Genomic DNA, 19,940 nt, shown 5'->3' with positions numbered 1-19,940 from the left:
ACACACACACACACACACACACACACACACACACACACACACACACACACTAGCAAGCCATGTCCTTAACTCACACTAATTGTACAACATACACAAGTCTTCGTTTCCCAATGCGGGTGGCTGTAGGGTGTCCTTGTGTGGGTTCAACTTCTTTTCTTTCCCTTTGTTGTTTCTGTCTATTTGTTTTACTCTTTCCCTGCACTATATGAATGTGGGTGGTTAGCTGGTGCTCTGGTATGATTTGCTCCTTTTTTCCGGGCTAACATTTATCATCCTTATCTCTCCTCCTTTTTTTTGTGTTTGTGACTCTCTTGTGTTTGTGACTCTCTTGCAACTCCTCTAATCTTGGACACTTATAAATTATAAGACCTCGTAGGAACTTTGCAAGTGCGGTAAAACTGTTACTTAATCTAAAAAAAAAAAAAGAAAATGCATGACCTTTGTTTTGTCGATGTGTTTCTTTTTTCGCAAGCTCAAACTCAAACTCGTTCTCCTACCCTGTAGTAAAAATAACCCATCTCTCAATCCTTTTCTACTACAGCTCCGCTCTGAGGACGACTCCAAGCTCAGTCAGATTCTCTCTCAGCAGCGGAGATACCAGCAGCAATTACAGCAACATCATCACCATCACCATCACCATCAGCAACAACCACAACAACAGCATCGACAGCAGCCTCCTCAAGCTGAGAGCGAGAACTCAGGGCCCAGTGGGGATAGGTCGTACAGTGTACAGTCTAACGGTAAGCAAGGCATGCTATACATTTACTGTGTATTTATCAACTTAACCTTTCAGGTTTTTATTTAAACAGTATTTGAACTATTCAAGGACATAGCAGACACATTAGTCTGATCTGTAGCAGACCCAAATGCTATGTTGCGGCGTATTTTAAACCGTCATATTATTATTCAAATGAGAAACAAGAAGAATTTGCTTATTTCAGAGTATGCCTGTTGTTACCTTCCATTTTAAGTTCCAGACAAAGAAAACAATTGCAAAAATATGTTTGTATAAGGACTCCTTTTTTAAATGCTCCAAAACAATTGCCGAATGCAAGTCCTCAGTGAGTTAAGATTAGGTTGCATTTATTCTGGATAATTATCAAGTAATTTAAATATTTAACCCATACATTTTTTGTTTCCCCCCTTCCGCCCCTCCACCATCCCAAACAAAAATATTTTAGAAAAGAATTCAGCCACACACATGGTAATATTTTCTTTTAAAATGTTTCTAGATGTTAGAGAAATGTGGACTTATTGACTGCTAAAAAAAATCCAGATACACTGTAGCAGATAAATTTTGCTGTGGGTTGCTTTAGAAACAGAATATCTCTTCCACCAGATTCTGCCTCCCCGGAAAGAAATTCCTCCGTCTTCTCATCTCAGTCGGTGGACACCAGCAGAGAACAACAAGGCAGGCGTCTTGTCTGGGCCAGTAAGTCAATTTGTGAGGCATCGTGATGAAATCAGGCGCTCATCAAAATAATGAAATCGAAGAAAACGCCATTTCTCTGCTGGTTTGACAATAATTATCGAATTTTTGTTTTTTGGCTCAACATCTTTTGTGTCCATTTTAAAACACATTTCTGTGTGAATTTTACTGAAATATGTTAATTAAAGGCACAAAGATTGCAAATTTTTAGTTTCCAAGGACTCTCAAACTATGGAAGTTACCAAACATTGGTGGCCATTTTCTCGTAAATTTACCTCTGAAACCAGGCGACCCTCACCTTCTTCAGTCACAAATATCTTGATTTCTATTCAGGATAAATGGGTGCTTTTTTTTCATCCAGAGCAAGACTATAGAACAAACTTTAAGATGATACCAATAATTCCACATGCCCAAAAATTGACGAGCGCCTGATTACACAACATTGGGACACAGTTGGTTCTTGTTTTATTGCTACCTTAAAATTACAAAGTTCTATATGACATATTTGGCCATTTTGAGTTACTAAGACCAATAGGTCAGAGACGAAATGTTCTATCTCTAAATAAAAAATCATATCAGATTATTCAGAGTCGTTATCGAGATATTTAAAGAATTGCATTAAAAAAGCTTGACATGTTGTGAAATTCAACATTTTATATGTCAAATATCTCTAAACTAAGCACTGGGCAGATAGACCTTTGTAATTTTAAGGTAGCAATATGACTCTAATGCCTTTTTAAAAGCTATTCTGTTATTTAAGAGGTATGATCTAGTAAGTCAGATGAGAACATACTTTTCTTGTCACAATTCACTTTGGTTTTTTTAACTAAATAAAATTGACCTTTTCTTAAAATTTGAATGTAGTCAGCCCCTCACTCACCACAGCCACAGTCAAACAACTTTTTGATGACATGCACTTTTAGCAACATAATATCAAGCTTAGAGGGCGAAAATTCAGAAGACATAGAAACAGTTATAACATTAAAGACAACAACAAATAAAAAATTTAACACTCAAAGGCGATTGCTGATTGGTTGTTTTTGACAAATGAGTTCCATGTTTATCCTTGCACAGATCCAGCTGACCTGAGCATCCGGTCAGCGGCCAGTGGCGAAAGGGAGAGACAGCCAGCCACGCACGCTGACGATCTCACAGTTCAAGATGTCACAAATGGTATGTTGAGAGACTATCTAAAACTGCATGGAAAATTTTTCAAAAGTTGTAGTCAAAATTGTTGTTCGTGGGGGGGTGGGCGGGGGAATTTTTTATATTGTATGAAAATAGAAATTAAAATAAAATGAAAAATTACTTTTTGTTCTGGAAGGAAGACAGATGAAAAGAAATTCTCTGCCTAGACTTGTGGCTGAAAAATTGCTTGATGTCCTTGGTTTATAAAGTCAACAACAGTTTGGTTTTTTTTTTTCTTTCTCTCATCAATTACAAACAGGTTCCTTTCCATTAGAAATTAATGTCATTTGTGTGCAAGGTGGTAATATTTCTGCATATTTAATATCCTGCAGGTTACCCTCTCACAAGTATTGTTTGCTCCAATTTTTTCTTTTCTATTTCAAGTTGTTGCTCTCAGGCAAAGCTTCTTCACAAAAAGCATTACATTTCCTGAGCATTTCAGAAATGTGAACTGTTTGTGGCAAAAAATTGCTTTAAGTATGAATTGCCATGGCTTGTACATAATGTCAACATTTATATTTTTATGCTCCTATTTCAGTTGTTTTGTGAAATCAAAGTTCTTGCATTGAATTTTTTTATGTAACAGTGTTGACAGTGCAGTAGTTCTATATGTCAAGAAAATCATGCTGCTTTTCTTCTCACAGGGTCTTGCAGTATCCTGATTATTATATTGTCTTAATATATTTCTTTGTGTAGTTTTCTATTTGTTCCCTTTCTGTATTTCTCCCCAGATTCTGATGCCAGAAGTAGTGTGAGCCTGCTTGAGTCGGAGTCTGTTTACCTCCCCTTTGATGTTCCAGCTAGTCCAGTTAACTTACGTCGGCCGCTGACCGCCCCAGGGAAAGTCCAGCAGCATCAGTCATGGCCCACGACAACTGGCAACGGGACATCTTCACTGAATACTTCGGTCCCCTCTAGACAACCGCTGAACTCCCACCTCACACGACCGGCAACGGCAGCTGAGTCTCGTTCTGTTGCTTCAGAAAATAGATACGCTTCTTTAGAACAGCGGCCTATCAAGCCTTTGAACCAGAATTTTGGCAGAAGCAACTTCAAGCCGACTTTTGACATTTCGTTGCCTCTATCGTCACACTCGGAGCCTAGTGTGAGTACACACAAGGAGAGCCAGCCACCTACAGCATGCAGTCAGGACTACGACTCGAGCAGCGAACAGACGACCAGTGAAAGCGAGGCAGTCGTGCCTCGCAAGAAAACAGCAGTTGTAGGAAGAGAGGACTCAGGTACTCAGGACAACTTTACAAAGTCGCAGACTTCTCAACAACAGATTTCTGTGGGACATGCAACAGGTGTGAAGGGAGATTTTCCGAAAACTGAGTCAGGAACGAGTTCTGATGCCGCTCCGAAAGATAAACTTTCCTTGATCCGGAATATTGCTGGAAATAAAAAAGCTGTAAAGTTTCCTGGAAACTCGAGTGCAGACAGCAGTGCAAGACAACGGTCAGTAGTAGCCACAGCACTCAGGGCACGATCAGCCACAGCAACAGCAGCAGCTGGGAACAACAGCAGCAGCACTATGAAAACTTCTGGCAGCACCAGCACCACCACAACTACAACTACAGCATCCAGTATGGCTGCCTCAGCTGTTTCACGGGCTCGGCAGATGAGGAATCCAGCCATAAAAGCAACCGGAGTGATCACAGCTGCAGAGGTTAAAGATACATCCTCGGGAGGTTTCTTGGAGGTACTTTACTGTTTTTCTGTTTGTGTGTGTTTATAAAGGAGTGGGGGGGGGGGGATGAGTACAATAAATACAACCACCCACTGACCTACTTTATCTCATCCGACCTGTCCTTGTGTGTGGTTGGCAGATGCTCTGGTGTGGTTTGCTCCTTCTTTCCTATTGAACATCTATCATCCTTATCTCTCCTCATTCTTTTTCGTGTTTGTTACTCTCTTGTATTACCTCTATTCTTCGGCACGTATATAACCTAATTGTGTTGCGAGTGTCGTAAAACACTTACTAATACCTGATCTGTGATATCTTTCGACAGAAGGGAGGAGGCGATGGGGTCACCATCTCCCCCCAAGCAGGGGAATCCAAGCAGATGAAGGGGAGGTTGAATCTGGAGCGCATGGAACTCAAGAAAGGTGGGGGCATCTCGACTGGAAGTGTCCGAGACTCTGGCTTCCTGTCTCGGCCGGCCAGTGATGCCGTCTTGGAGGATTCGCAGAGACATACTAGTCACGGTGCGTCTTTGCTTTTGTTTGTTTTGTTTTGTTTGATTGAGTTTGATGCCTTACAAGGTGGGTGGTTGGAGGGCGCCACTGATAGGTCCTACTTCTTTACTTTCTCTCTGTTTTTACTGTCTTACTTTTTTCCAGTACTAAATGACCATTTTTGTGTCAATGTGTTTCTCTCTTTACTCAAACAAGATACTTGAGAAAAGTTCAAATCAGTTACCATTAGAATTTTGAAACAAGACTAGAGTACTGTCTGTAAGGAGACGCAAGTCCAGAATGATAATAATGAAGATCCATTCCATAGTGCCCACTCCCATACAGTGTATGTCTAGGCTCTTTACAGTTCCTTCACATAGTGTTTCACAATATACAATGATACATTATGTAAGTGATCTCTCACACACATGGGGACAAGGAAATATATGATATGTTCCCCTTCCTCTCTATCTCTTTCTTGTCCCCATGTGTAAAGAAAATCATTTGGAGCCTTTCTTTTCCCTTCTTGAAGATGATAAAGCAGCCACGCTGATCCAGTCCTTCTGGCGCGGTTACTGGGCTCGAGAGAACAACGCTAGGGTCATTTCCATCCGGAAAGAAATCCGAGCCAGAAGGGCAGAAGACCACATCATGCTGTTAAGGAAGGATCTGGAAAGGTATGCTACTTCTTGGGCTTGCTTGTGCTTGTGTTGAAATCAGTGGCTTGCTTGAAACCTCAAATTGCAAAATGGCGTTTGTTTTAAGTGTTGCATCCAGCCATGGAATTATATAAACACTTGTCTCAAGATTGTAAAATTACTTAAGAGGCTGATTTTTAAAAGCCCATCTCAGATATGACTGAGCTTAATAGATCAAGTATGTGCATGTGTGTATTTGCATGCATGTATTAATGTATGCATGTGTGTTGTTTGAGCAACATTTATGAAAACAGGTTATATATCACTTTATTCTAAAAGGGCAAGATCCATTAGAATATTCTACTGCCTGTATATGTGTGTGTGTGCCTATGTGTGTGTATATGTGCTAGTGAGCATGGTGTCTGTGCTGTTTTTGAACAACATTTGCATCAACATGTTATGGACCACATTATTCTACTAAGATTTCAGAAGATATTCTACTTTAGAGAATGTCTTTTTGTATGTGTGTATGTTTGCGGGTACTGTTAAGTGGAACAAGAAAATATCAAAGTACTATTCTTGTTTTTTCTATTATCTTTTCAGGAATCGAAAGCTGTATGAAGAGGAAAAACGACTACGCATTTTACAAATGGAGGCCATTCGGCTTCTTTATCATGAGGTACAGAATGCTTTGCTGATTTCTTTGAAGAATGTTAAGTTTTTTGTTTTGAAATACAGTCAAAATTGTCTAAGATAGCCACATTTTTCGAAGACAAAAATGGCCATTTTAGACTGGCGTACGTCTTACAATGTCGTTATAATGTAAAAAAAAAAATGTGAGGGAGAATAAAAGTGGAAGTGGCTATTTGTACAGATGATTGTCTTACATAGGTGGCGGTCGGAGCAGGTTTGACTGTATAGCTCTACAGGCACAACTCAAAGCAGAAAGTCATTCTCCCTGATGAAGCAATAGAGACTGAAGAACTGAAGAAATGGGGGAGAACTGGTGGTGCTTAGACATTCATAAGGGAGATGTACTGTTGATAGGCTCCTGGAAGATCCTTAACTATGTTTTTGATTAAATTTTTTAACAATTCAGATTAAATACACAAGAAAAAATTATGATTTCAGCCCACGTGTTGGGATGACGGCAGACCAGACAAACTGATGTTGCAGGCCAGATCTGGCCTTTGGGTGGCAATTTGATGACCCCTGCCTTAGAGAATAGTAACAGTGGGGCTTTAGAATGGCTGGAATGGTGTTGTTTATTGTCTCTGGCCTTTTTCCCAGGTACAAGTGCTCAAATCTCAGAACCTGTCCTCCACAAAAGACCTCAACAGCACTGGTGGTCACAGCAGTGGGGCAAACACTACCACAAGTTTCAGCCCCACCACCACCGCAGCATCCACCTTGTCACAGGCGGTAACCACCTCAGGCTACAGTGAACTCAACCGCACACAGGATCTTGAGCGGACATGTGCTGGTCTACAGAGTCAGGTGTGTTTGCACTGGCCGAACGTATTAGCAATGTCTTGCCTTTTTGGCCTAAGTCTGTTATTTTTGTTTTCAATAAATGAGGAAAGCCTTCATAGACTCTTTTTTTTTTTTCACAATGATTTTATTTTACATTGACTTTTTATTGGTGCATTCACATTGGGTTTTTTCACATACTGGTTTGGTACAGAAATGCCATGATGGATTAGTTCGAAAGTTACTCAGACTCAGGCTATAAGAACTACTTTTATTGTTTCCAGGTGACACAGTTACAAGAAGCCTTGGAGTCTGTTTCCTCCGCAGTTTTCCGCTCCAACAGCCTTGACGGTGCTAACTTTGATCTCACAGGTCAGTACCTTTTCTCTATTCTAACAACCTCCTGCACTTAGATATCAATCTGATCATTTTGTCTTCATCTTGCCATCAGATACATTGTATCTAAGTGAGAGAGTTAAGTCAAATATCTGCCTGAAAAATATCTATCACTTTTCTTTGTCGTCTATTCCCCTCAAACCTACCTTAGGCGATAGAAGAATGCGGTTGAATTGGCCTCATTGGCGATAACAGAAGCCACTAGTCATCTTAACCTTTAATTCTTCTATTTCACTTAAAAAATATTCTCCTCTGCAGTTGCATTGGTCATCATCAGACATTAACAGATGAACTACATGTATTATTATTAGTTAGAGGCACTCCTTGTCACAGAGTAAGTTATTCTTGCGAGAAGATCGGTGCTCTGTCTCTCCGAATGATATGAAGTAAGCATTGTATTCACAGTGGATAGCTTTTGTGGGTAGAGTGTCGTATTCTGTAGAAAATTACTTTTCCCTATTTTCTAGAACTTGCGTGAGCAGGCTCACACTTTTGCCTTCTATTTTACCAGTGAGACCAAGATATTCTCGCACTTACAAATGGGTACAAAGTAATCTCTAGAGATGGAATATGTGAATAACTAGTAACATTATCTGCCTCACATGATCTTATGATACAAATGTCTCCTGAGGGTTTAATATGCTCAAAATAAATGAGCCTGGTAGCCAAGGAAGTTCGCGTTGAACTGTGGGAGCCTATTCTTGGATTTTGAGATCATTTTTTAAATTTCGGGTCACACTGATTTTTTTTTGTACAATGCTCTTCAATGTCTGTTATCTCATTTACAAATTGAACTGTTTTATTTGGAATGTTGATGCCTGTAAAAAAAAGTTTTCTGTTCAATTATGACCATTCTATTGTTTGGCGATCGTTTGAAATGTTCTTGTAGAGTGAACTGTACTTAACAAGACCATTTTTATACCCAGTGCCAATCAAATTGAGTTGGGGCCAGCCACATTTTCCTTTATGAAGGGGCCAAAGTTTCCATTTCGGCACAATACAACTAATTCAACTTGCGACTTTGAAAAACAAACACTCTTGACTTTGAAAGTCACAGTTGAATTTGGTCAAACAAGGCCAGAACTGTAGCTTTTTAAGGACCTCCGGGCGAGTGTTGAGTTCTTGCGTGCTGTCGGCATCGCTGACCGTTTATGAAGCCACAGCGCCAGAAGAGAGAGAGAGAGAGAGAACTGTAGCTTTTACCCCATCAGAGAAAGAAAATCTGGCTGGCCCCAACTCAGTCAAATGAATGTGGTTCTCAGTGTGCACTGGTTGTGAAAGATGCACAAAGTGCTCACCTCCCTCACAAAACATCATTCTCTCTGTTTTTCTGGCTTCAGACCAGTCTGACACTGTCGCCGTGACCCCGTTCCACGACCACCCTCCAGAGGGCACTCACAGTACAGACGAGGCCTGTCACTGGGGTGAGTTCACATATCACCTCACACATAAAGTGCTCTCAAGATTAGTTATTTTTAGTCGAAGTCCTCATTTACGAGTATATATTTTATATATATATATGTGTGTGTGTGTGTGTGTGTGTGTGTGTGTGTGTGTGTGTGTGTGTGTGTGTGTGTGTGTGTACACACGCAGTTGCATGCGCACATGCAGACGCACAGGCACACACACATACATTTTTAAAATTATTATTATTATTATTATTATTATTATTATTATTATATCTCTCTCCCAGGTTGCATCCCTCACTCCCTCTCCCCCTACCCATCGGAAGAGGAGGAGTCCTACTTCCTGCAGGTTCCTGTGCAGGGTGCACCCACACCACCCAGGCAGCTGCAGTTACGACACTTGAACCGTTCCACACTCATGTTGTCATGGCAACCTTCCTCCTGTTCCGGTCGAGATATGGAGGAGGAGGGAAACCGCCACATCATTGGTGAGCCAGTGGTTTGGTTTGTCTGTCTTTCACCCTGTCCAGTTATTGTCCTTCCATAATCTTTTTTTATTTGTGTCTGGGTTGTAGTGGTAAGTTACTTGGATCATCGCACGTAAAGAACCTGCTTAACTTGTGCTTACTCTGAATTATAATGCAAACTCGTGTTTCTGATTTGTATCTGTTGGCTGTTACCCCGAAATGTTGCCCTTACTCTGCCGCTAGTCAGACGCATGTATGTGTCTGCTACATACTCAAAGGGTTTTAACCTCCCTCCTTTGCTAGTGTCTTAAACTATTGGAAAACATCGTTCTATGAAATTATATAATTTGTCAAATGAGATAAATACAGTTTTAGATGTATCATAAAAAAAACCCACATGTAATTGTGGAATATAATATGAGGTCAAGAGGTACATTTTTTTTTTCATTTCCAGAAGCAAGTATAATGATGTTACATGGTTTGGCATTTTTGATGCTCAAGCATAGGGCACAGTCAACATTTAAAATATAACAGTTGTTGAGATCATTCTTTGAATCTATTCCCCAGGATACAGGATTTATGTGAATGATCAGCTAAAAGCCTTCATATGCCAGAGAACTTCAGCCTTAGTTGAGGGACTGAATCCATCAACGACTTATAAGTATGATAATGTTAACCATTTTTTCATTATGAAAATTTTGTATCGTTTATTACTCACAGGGGCAGATGTAAATTTTTTTTTTCTTCTGAATTTCATTCGAAACGTTCAGAAAACATGAAGGTCCTGGTGAAGCATTTGGTTTTGTGGAGTGTTTTCTTTTAAAATGTCAGTTAATTTCATTACTTATAAGAGAGGAAATAAATGAACCCTTCGAATGATAATTGTGCCCATAGTGTAATGATGGAAAGGAGATTTGTAAAATGTTTACTGTTGAGATCTTTTAAATAAAAAGTTTCTGAATTGCAAAATTAAATCCTTGAGACTACAATATTCAGTGTAAACCTATACTCTTTGTGTTTTTGATATTTTACTGTTTAATTTTCTACTGTTGTTGACCTGATATATTTAAATTTTTAGAATCTCTTAGTTTTATGTGTGCTTGACATTATATCAGATGTTAAACAAAATGAATTTTCTGACATGTTATCGCCTTGTGTACAGAAAACTACAATTCTTTCCCTTCCCTCCACAGGTTCTATGTGAAGGCCTTGTCTGGGTTTGGAGAGTCCTTCGAATCCAATATTATCATGGCTAAATTGGCCAAAGGACAGGAGAGACTGAAATACTCTGCCAGTAGTGGCAGTGATAGCTGCAACGACAGTGAGAAGGAGATTGACTCAGCCGAGAACTCAGAGAAAGTCAGACGTAAGCACAAAAAATATCGCAAGTCGCCTCGACCTGGGGATAAAAAAAAGAACTCACGATCCTTGGCTCACTATCAGGAAGACCAACAGAGCTTCGCAGAGCTACAATCTGAGAGTCTGGAGGGTCAGAACACTAACAACTCAGCCAGTGAAGGACGTTTTGCAATTTTGACCCATCCAAAACTCCACACTCACCGGCGCACCAGAAGCAAAGACTTACAGAAGGGTTATGACTTCTCGGGGGAAAGCCCAGCTGACATGACAAACTCAAAGGAGAGTAGCCCGTCTGCAGGGGCTTTTGACACACACAAACAAGCTGGGCCTCAACAGGACCAACCAGTGCTAGCTCATGCGACTTCCTCCGGTGGGCAGCGCAAAGAAGGTTCCAGAAGACTTCCTGAGTCTCCTCTACATGTCAGAGACAGAAACAGAAATTTGTCGTCAGGGGAAGCACCCAGACACAACCCAGTACCCCCACCAAGCCCAGGAAAGCTGTCAGAACATAAACAGCAGCCACAGCAACAGCATGCTGAAGATGAAGTCAGGGGTACTGCTGTTGTTACTGTCCCTGGCAAAAAAAATTCTCCCAGCAAGAAACGAGAGTCACCACCTTCTGGCTCAGGGAGACGCGAGTCTCCAACCTTTCATCTTAGAAAAAGAGAACTTGGTTCTGGGAGTGTAATGATTGAAACTGGAAAAGCGAGCTCCCCTAACGCCTTTCCCTCCCCTGGTATGGATACTGAAAGTAGAGTCAGAATTTCCCCTAAGGCTGGAACTGAAAGTCCATCTTTCAAAGTATCACCACCTTGTGGAAACCTTGAGCAAAACAGACAGGCAGCAAGTCAGTCTTCTAGCATGTCAGAAACCTTCACAGTTGATAAGGCTAAGTCTTTTTTAGAGAGTGTCAATGCAATTGCAGAGTCGGTTCTGGCTAGGAAAGCTTATGGGCAAGATGATTCTCAAGAGAAAGCACATGGAAGCCCAAGCAGTGGAAGCCGAGGTCACAGGCGAACGCGGAGTAGAGATTATCAGCTTCATCCAGAAAAAAGCAAATCAACACCAGAATTGGCCATTGCTTCAGGAGGTGGTAAAGTTGTGTCAGAGCTTGATAGCATGTCAACTAATGAGGCTTTGAAATCGGGTAATAGATGGGAAAGGCAAAGTGAGAAGACCTCATCGGGGGGGCAGGAAGCTCGAGATTCATCAAAGAAAGATGGAGACGGGGGAGGGAGCTCAGACTCATCAACAAAGACTCGTGGACACAGACGAAAACGAAGTAGAGACTTGCACACACCCACATCTAACTGGACCCAAGATTATATTATTATGGCAGGTGAGAGAGAAGATAGAAAGGAATCCAATGTCTTGGAAGAAAACAGGGGTCGCAGTGTTGATGGCTATGGTGGCCATCAAAAGTCAGAAGATGATGGAGCTCATTCAGCCATGTCAGAGGTCAAGGATGGGAGTTCGGGCAGACCAGTGTTGGATGGACGTCGTAGACATTCATCTGGCAGCCGACCTAACAGTCCTCTCATTGTTGGCATGGACAAGTCAGACGGTGGGGAAGAGAAAACGAGATTATCCGTAGCTGAGCTAATGATGGAGCAAAAGGCTAAGATTCTGAACAAATCCAGCTCTCTCAACTCTCTCAGCGGTCGCAGCGATGATAGCCATAATGGTTCTAAATCGGAGATCCACAAAAAGTCGCCCAGCATAGAATCTTTACCTGGCAGTTACCGAGGAGATGTGTCAAAACGCACCATCAGCAACGAGTCTCTTGTGTCGGGGGGCAGTTCTAGGGGAGAAAGCTCAAAGAGAACACAGAGCAGCGAGTCTCTCATGAGTGTTAGGACGGACACGTCCAAACGTTCTCACAGTAACGAATCTCTCCCCGGCAGTGCCCGCACCGACACCTCCAGAAAATCACCGAGCAATGAATCTCTACCTGAAAGTATTCGCGAAGAAAATGAGCAAGACTCTGCCCAGACTCAGACAGTGGTTGTTGAAGCAGGTCATAGTTCGTCCCCTTCTGTCAGCTGCCGTAGAAGTCAGTCTATTGGTTCGGCAAAAGATATTGGGCGGGGGTCTAGCAGCGAGTCAGGTCATTCTCGCAGCGGGAAGTGCAACCTGCTTCAAAATCTGGAGAATATCACCAAGAACAACTCCACTGCAGTTAGGGAGACAAAGGAGTCGCTGATGAGGAAAAAATCCAACCCAGAAGACAGCAGCGACACTGCTAGTTTGAAACAGCTCTCAGACGATGAGAGGCAGTCAGGTCGAAGGTCACGGAACCACAGTGAGAGCGATGTGGAAGGCGGTGCTTCTGATGCTGGGTCACAGCTCCCGCCCAGAGCCCCGAATGAGAGCTCCTCAGGAAGTCATTCTGACGACAGTCGGCATTCTCGGCGAGGACACAGAAGGTGAGTCAGTGTAAGACCCCGTCATATGTCACTTTTCAAAACAAGAGTGTGATGGGGTCTTGTTTTTTCTAATCCACTTCTGTGCCCTGCTTTATTTATATGATCTTTGAGTGGGTACAGTACATCAAGTTGAAGCAATCTAAGGATGGGGGTGGGAGAAGCAGTTACACCATCTGCACACCCGCAGGAACTAATAGTGAGATATAACTTGAATGTCTGTGCTCAAATGCAAATGTGTATTGTTTATTTTGATAGATCATTTATACTTTCTTTTTTTCAATCCGATTACCTCTTTGAAGCAAACTTTTTGTGTTAACCTATTGTTCCTCTCTGTGTGAAGAAAAGTTCAAGTTGTGTACTTACTTTCAAGAAGGCAAATTTGAGGGGAGTACATTTTGTGTAATATTGGTGTGTCATGATTTATTTTTAAAAGGTGCCTTTTAAGGGTATCAGTCTTCGGCTATGGGAAAACCAAATAGCTTTAATTACATTTTTCTATCACAATATGTCATGCTTCCTTTATTCAAAGCTTCAATCTTCTCTACGTCTATTCCAGAACACCTTCCGACCACCGACAACCAACGTCACTCCCCTCAGAGGTCGACCCAACCCGTCCAACCCATAGCCCCATCATCATGGAGGGGGCAGTGATGAAAAAGTCCAGCTCAAGTGTCCGTCGCAATCAATCATTTCACGGATTATTGCCTTCGAAACACCAAGACACCAAAACCTCACCTTCGTCAAATGAGGTAAGTTGTTAGATCATACTTCAGCAAGTCTGTTTTAACCAAGATTAATTTGACAGTTTGGTGATAGTATTGAACAGTCCAATTTGTTTTTTGTTCTATCATTGGATGTCAAGTTAAGGTGAATGATAGTCTGTGTATGAAGTATGTGTGTCACGAGATGGTAGAATCAGGCACACTTCAATTTTCAGGCAAATGAAGTTTTTGATATAATCTTAAATCCTGTTCATTTGCCTTGCCTTCATTAAAAAAAATACCCATCTATCTTGAAGTGGAGATAATAGCGACTGAAGGAGGTGGGAGTCGCCTGGTGTCAAAAGTAAATTAAGGGAGAAAATGGCCATTCAAGTTTGGTGGATTCCAAAATTTGAGTCTCCTTGGAAACGTCAAAGCTACTGGTTTCTTCGAATTCCGTTAATTTGACGAGCACCTGATTTCACCACAAGCCACACATGTATAAGGAGAGCATGTTTGTGACATAAACTAGTAGAAATGATATACAGTCGAACTAGCTCTAATGATCACCTATCAAGACAACTACCTACACAAATGACCATTTCCCTCTTGCCCCTTTGCTTTTTTCTATGCATGATATTGGCACTGTCCAAAAGGACCTCTGAAAGATGACCACATTTCTTCTCGATAATGGGTGGTTGTTATGGACGGGTTCGACTGTGCTGTTTTAGAATTCTGAACGTATTTTTGTCCTGTGATTTCGTTTTTGATTCAGCGGTTTCTATATTACGTCTAGGTCTCAGGGCTTTTTTTTTTTTTAGTTTAGTTAACGTTTGGGGAAAGATCTTTTTGGTTACTAATTAAAAGAAGAAAGAAGACATAGAGAAAGAGACAAAAAATAAATTAAGTGAGATATAAAGAGAACGGAGGGAGAAAGAGGAATAATAAGAAATTGGAGAATGAGAGAAGGGGAGAGAGAGAGAAGGGAGGAGAGAGGGGGAAAGAGAGAGAGAGAGAAAGAGAGAGAGGGGGAGGGACGGACGGATAAAGGAAGGGAGAGAGACAAATAGAGGGAGAGAGACAGAAATTTTTCTTACCAACATTCCTATATTTGCAATTGGAAAGATGTGCTTATTGTTCCATGTCAAGGGGAATAGGGACATATATATTTTTCCTATGTTTGTACTCACAGTTCTGTTCACTCTAAATGAATGGGCTCTTTACTTTTATAATTATTTTGCTTTGCTTTTCACTCTGTTCACTGCATGGTCACATGACACACTGTATCAGTCTCTTTCTCTCTCTCTCTCTCTCTCTCTTTCTCTCTCTTTCTCTCTCTTTCTGTCTCTTTCTGTCTCTCTTTCTGTCTCTATTTATCTGTCTCTATTTATCTGTCTCTACCTCTCTCTCTTTCTTTCTGTCTCTATTTATCTATCTATCTCTATTTCTTTGTCTTTATTTCTCTCTGTCTCTGTCTTTCCAGCTCTCTTCCTTTATCTCTCACTCTCTTTTTGTTCTTCTCTTTTTCCTTCTTCCGTATCCTTCTCTCTTTTCTCTCTCCCAATTTCTCTCTCTCTCTCTTTCTCTCTTTTCTCTCAATCACATGATCACACGCCTCTCACCAGGCTCCTTCACTTCACTCCCCAGGATATCTCCCCTAAAGCCGATGAGCAAACCGTCTCTCAGACCCAGACTCACTCAGTAAGTTCTCGGCCCTTTCCTCGCTTTTGCTTTGTTTTGTCCTAAGACTGAAAGATGCTTTGAGAGCACCTAGAAGATATGTGTTGCACAAGAGAACATAAAAGATAAAAACTATGTGTCACAACACAATGGAATCAGGCACTCATCAGTTTTTGGGCATAAGGAGTTATTGGTATGATCTGAAAGCTTGTTTATATTTGTCTTGCTTTTGGTGGAAAAAAATACCCATCTATCTTGATTTGAAGTGAAGTCAAGATGTTTGCAACTGATGGAGGTGAGGGTCAGAGGTAAAATTAGCAAGAAAATGGCTGCAAAGTTTGGTGCCTTCCAGAGCTTCAGTGTTTTGGGAAACCAAATTTACATTTGCTTTGCCTTTCATCCATGGTTTACAGTAAGATCCACACAGAAATGTGTTTTCAAATGGACATAAAGGGCACGGAACCCCCCAAAAATATTTTAATCTTTAAAAATTGCTCAGTGGGAGGAAAACGTGGGTTTAAAAAAATATTATTTGGATGAGTACCTGATTTCACCACAATGCCACACATGTGTGTTGCACAAGGAGAAACTGTCACTTTAGTCAAATTGTGCACTCCTTGTTCACTATGCACTTTTGTTCTGCTGTTTTGGGGCATCTTGACTACCCACCACTCCCCTCTCCTCCAATCCCCACCTTTCCTTTAGAACAGCACCCACCCATAAGCCTTGGTGACGCTATATAGAATAACTTTTTGTTTCTGCAAAGTGAAAGCTGCCTGCGTCTATAATTTAAGCTAATGTGTGTATGTCTGATAAACATCAGTGTGTTCTTTTTATAAGGCTGCCTGCAGCTCTGATTTAAGCTAATGAAAGTGTGTACATATTATATGATAAATCTTATGTTCTATCCAGGCATCCGGGGGTTCTGGTTTATTCACAATGATCACTTTCTAGATTATTACTGCCTGTGTTTTGTTGAATTAAAGCCAGCGGTAGGAACCCAATGGTGTGATAAGTGTATAAATAATAATAATAATAATAACAATAAAGATCACTTCTACAGCGCCCTCTTCCTGGTGGCTTCATGCGCATCAGAATAGGATAAGATTTAAATCAGCGGTTCATGCATACTGGCCCATTCAACATACAACAATTCTTTCAAATACGTGTACACTCATATATCTGACAAAGAACACATGCACGAAAAGACAATCACTCGGGCTACTGATCACACTTGAATGTATCAACACTTTGGTAACAAAATAATAGACTTTATATAGCACCATACTGGATGTACTTTTTGGTCTCAGTCCCTGAAATTTTCTGGCAGTAGGTACTTACAACAACAAAAAATGTTTTTACGAAGCTCTTGCCTCTGACTCTTTGAATACAGTAGACTCTGTTAAATACAAAGCTATCTATCACGAAATTCTTGTTACCACAAAAGGATTTCAAATCCCTTGTTTTGTTTTCCCTCTTTATTCTATACATTACAACATAAAAATCTGCTTTACACACAGAAATTCTGTGGTCTTGAAAAGTTTGTGTTATCAGGGTTTTACTTTGTGTCTATAATCTCCACTTTCCAACATCACTCTGTTAACGTTTCTGTCTTCTCCACCGTCCTTCAGGCAAAACGTGATCATCCCTCTTAGAGACTCTTAGAGAGAACTGTATTGGGTATGAATGCCTACTGCCTAAAATAGATTATGTGTATCTGTTTCTTGCCACAATAGTATGACATATTCCTTACTACTATAGTCTGTAGAGCAAGCCTTTTTTTATTGAGAAAACTTGTAATTTTTGTAGATTGTTTAGCTTTAACTTGGAGGCTTAAAATAATTTTCTGTTTTCATTTATGTGCAGTTAGGATTGCGTGCGAAATTTAACCCCAAAAATTTGCCTTTAAGTTTTCCCAGACCTGTGTATTTTTATAATCAACAGACTTACACTTTTTGACCATTTGTAGTAAAGATAAACAATTCAAAATAAGGAAACGTAAATTCAGTAAAAGTGTATTGTAACAGAATTGCTTTCAAAAGTGTGTTGTGAAACTGAAGTGAATTGTAAATGCAACTGATCTAAGCTTGCTTTAGAACTTTTGCAGTGTAGTAATGCTTTTCAGTGTGTCAGCAATAAAGATTTACATGCCACCTGTTTTGCTCACACAGCAGACATTGGTCCTGGGATTAGTGAAACTAGCCATTGAAATATACTGACGACTGTGACACATTCAATTGCGAACTGACCAACATTTTGAAAGTCTTAAGCAGAACTTGTCAAACTGGGCGATACTCATTTTGGTGGACGATGGGGATCATCCGAGTAGTAACAAGTATTGTTTAAGTTTAATGCCTCACTTGGAAATACATGTAGTTGGGCGGTACCATATTGAAATTTTAGCCTCTTTAAAGTTGGCCAAGTGAGCGCTGGATATAAAAAGGTTGACAAGCACTTCATGGTCTAAAGTTTGAATCTGAGTCGGGTCCATATTTTCCCCTCTGTGCCTGGAATATTTTAGTGTATGTCCTTCCATGATTAAGTTCCCTACCTTTAAAAGAAATAAAAAGCTTTCTGTGTCTAGCATGGCATAAAAGATTATACAGAGCCATTGGATGTTATCCTAAGGTTTTGTGTTTTAAAAAAAACCCATTGTTCTCTAGGATTCTTTATAAATAAGAAGCCAGACCATTGGTTTTGTTTTCTTTGTTTTCTTTCTTGTTTTTTTTTCACCAAAATTTTTAAAAAATAGTTGTTACTTAGAAATGATAATTCAAAGTAATGTTTTCTTCAGTGAAATCTCCCTTTTACAAGATTTTAATCCTTCCTACAACTAAAATGTTCTCTTTTATTGAAACGCACTAATAAGATTTATTGCTTTTTTGTGTGTGGTGTCTAAAATGTCAGCCAGCATCAGATCATATAATTAGTTATGCTGTTTTAAGATTCTTGACTGCTTGTCCGTTATTGTAGAGAATATAGCCTGAGTGGAGATTGATTTGATCAATTAATTCTCATTTGGATAGGATTATCACTTGCTTAGTTTTTTTCTCTGATTTTTGTTATTGATAAAATCACGTCTAGCTCTTCCTTAAATATCTGCTCAATAGAACAAGATACTTCAAGCAATTTTTGAGGTAGACGAAAATGCATTCTCAGACTTTTTATTTAATGGCATGATGAATAACAGATTGAATTATAGATTGTCTTTGTACAGCTGGGATTTTGGTTTAAAGAGGTTGCTCGTATAGAAGAAAAAAAACTTGGAATTTTGTTATTTTCTTTTTGTATATCACTGTTTTCAGATTAACCATGTTAGGTTTAAGTGGACTCCTTTGTAGTGAACACTTAACACTTTGTCTATATACAATAAACTTTTAAAAATATTTTACTTACCATAAGGAAAGTCAAACTATAATTATTATATTTACACGACTATATTACATCCAGTCGCACTGTGAAAAAGATTTGTGCATTTCTGAGACTCATTGTGGCTCAACAATGTTTCGCTTGTAGCTCAAAGAGCCCTCGTTTCCATCAGCATTTAAGAAATTGTTTCAATTTGTATTTCTGTTGATAGGCCCCGTTATACTTTTTTGCACCTTTATCTGAAGAAATAAAAAAAAATAATATTAGCAGTTGTTGTTATTGGTCCAAAACTGGGGGATCAAGACACAGGCACAGGCACACATAAACTTACACACATACACACAAGTATGTGTGTGCGTGTGTGTTTGTGTGTGTGTGTGCCAACCCCTACTAAATCCTTGAGACCGACTCTCCGGACCCATGAGGTTTAACTGAACCCATGTAAAGAACCATTGTTCTAGAAAGTGAATAGGCCCTTCAGTTTCTTGGTTTCCCCTCTGAAGGTAGCCACAAATTATCGCTGGTGAGACTTATACTTATCTAAACACTGTTTATATTTTTGGTAATACATGAAGTCTCTTTTTTCTCTTGAAACAAATTTTAAAAGTCTTCAAAACAGAGTTTGTTTAAACTATTGTTTTTTACATTTCAAGAGGTCCTACAAAGTAGGGGAAAATGATCATATCAGTTGCACTGCGTGTTGAAGAGCCAGCAATCACCTACCCCTGAGAGCTAGTAGAGTAACACAAAGAAAAAGACTAATTTTGTTGTTGTTGTTGTTTTTCTCCATCAGGAGACACCTGCCAGGCCTCGTCCTCACCTCCGCTCTCGCACTCCTAGTCCCGCCCGAGCGCGGCAGCCAATCCTGTCAGCAGCACAACTCAAACGCAACTCAGACAGTGGCAGCGGTAGCAGCAGCAGCAAGTCATCAGCGCAGGATCCCAGCGGCAGCAGCAAGTCAGCAACAGCACAGCAGGAGCCCAGCAGCAAACTCTCTTCATGAAGCAATGCTCGCATCTTGCAAGCGCCTTGGTTATCGTACAAATGTTTTTCCACAGACCCCGTGCACCTGTTGTGGTTCTGTGCTGTAATTTTGCAACGACTTCATTGCAAAAACTTGCACTACGAACATGGCACGGAGACCATGTTGTGATTAACTAGCATTTGGAATACAGTGGAGTCCACTTGAACCTAACGCATCTAATCTGAAAACGGTGATAAACTGGGGGGGGG

The 19,940-nt window shown here is 40.4% G+C and overlaps 1 protein-coding gene across 1 annotated transcript in view; it reads left to right on the top strand.

The window, feature by feature from the left end:
* Nucleotides 1–19,940, top strand: part of LOC101861549 (serine-rich adhesin for platelets) — a gene marked incomplete at its 3' end in the record, with an annotated part of 100,872 nt that extends 80,932 nt beyond the window's left edge. Inside the window, 16 exon segments of the mRNA XM_013086136.1 lie at nucleotides 542–740; nucleotides 1,340–1,432; nucleotides 2,504–2,602; nucleotides 3,349–4,319; nucleotides 4,630–4,825; nucleotides 5,328–5,472; nucleotides 6,037–6,112; nucleotides 6,724–6,930; nucleotides 7,188–7,275; nucleotides 8,640–8,723; nucleotides 8,993–9,193; nucleotides 9,740–9,833; nucleotides 10,366–12,957; nucleotides 13,514–13,706; nucleotides 15,306–15,359; nucleotides 19,501–19,940. Coding sequence (XP_012941590.1) covers nucleotides 542–740; nucleotides 1,340–1,432; nucleotides 2,504–2,602; nucleotides 3,349–4,319; nucleotides 4,630–4,825; nucleotides 5,328–5,472; nucleotides 6,037–6,112; nucleotides 6,724–6,930; nucleotides 7,188–7,275; nucleotides 8,640–8,723; nucleotides 8,993–9,193; nucleotides 9,740–9,833; nucleotides 10,366–12,957; nucleotides 13,514–13,706; nucleotides 15,306–15,359; nucleotides 19,501–19,710 — 5,502 coding nt within the window.

This window comes from Aplysia californica, unplaced genomic scaffold (genome assembly GCF_000002075.1).
Source record: "Aplysia californica isolate F4 #8 unplaced genomic scaffold, AplCal3.0 scaffold00001, whole genome shotgun sequence".
Taxonomy (NCBI): Eukaryota; Metazoa; Mollusca; class Gastropoda; order Aplysiida; family Aplysiidae; genus Aplysia; species Aplysia californica.
Note: the sequence above shows the minus strand (reverse complement) of the source record. Positions and strands in the feature narration are given on the sequence as shown.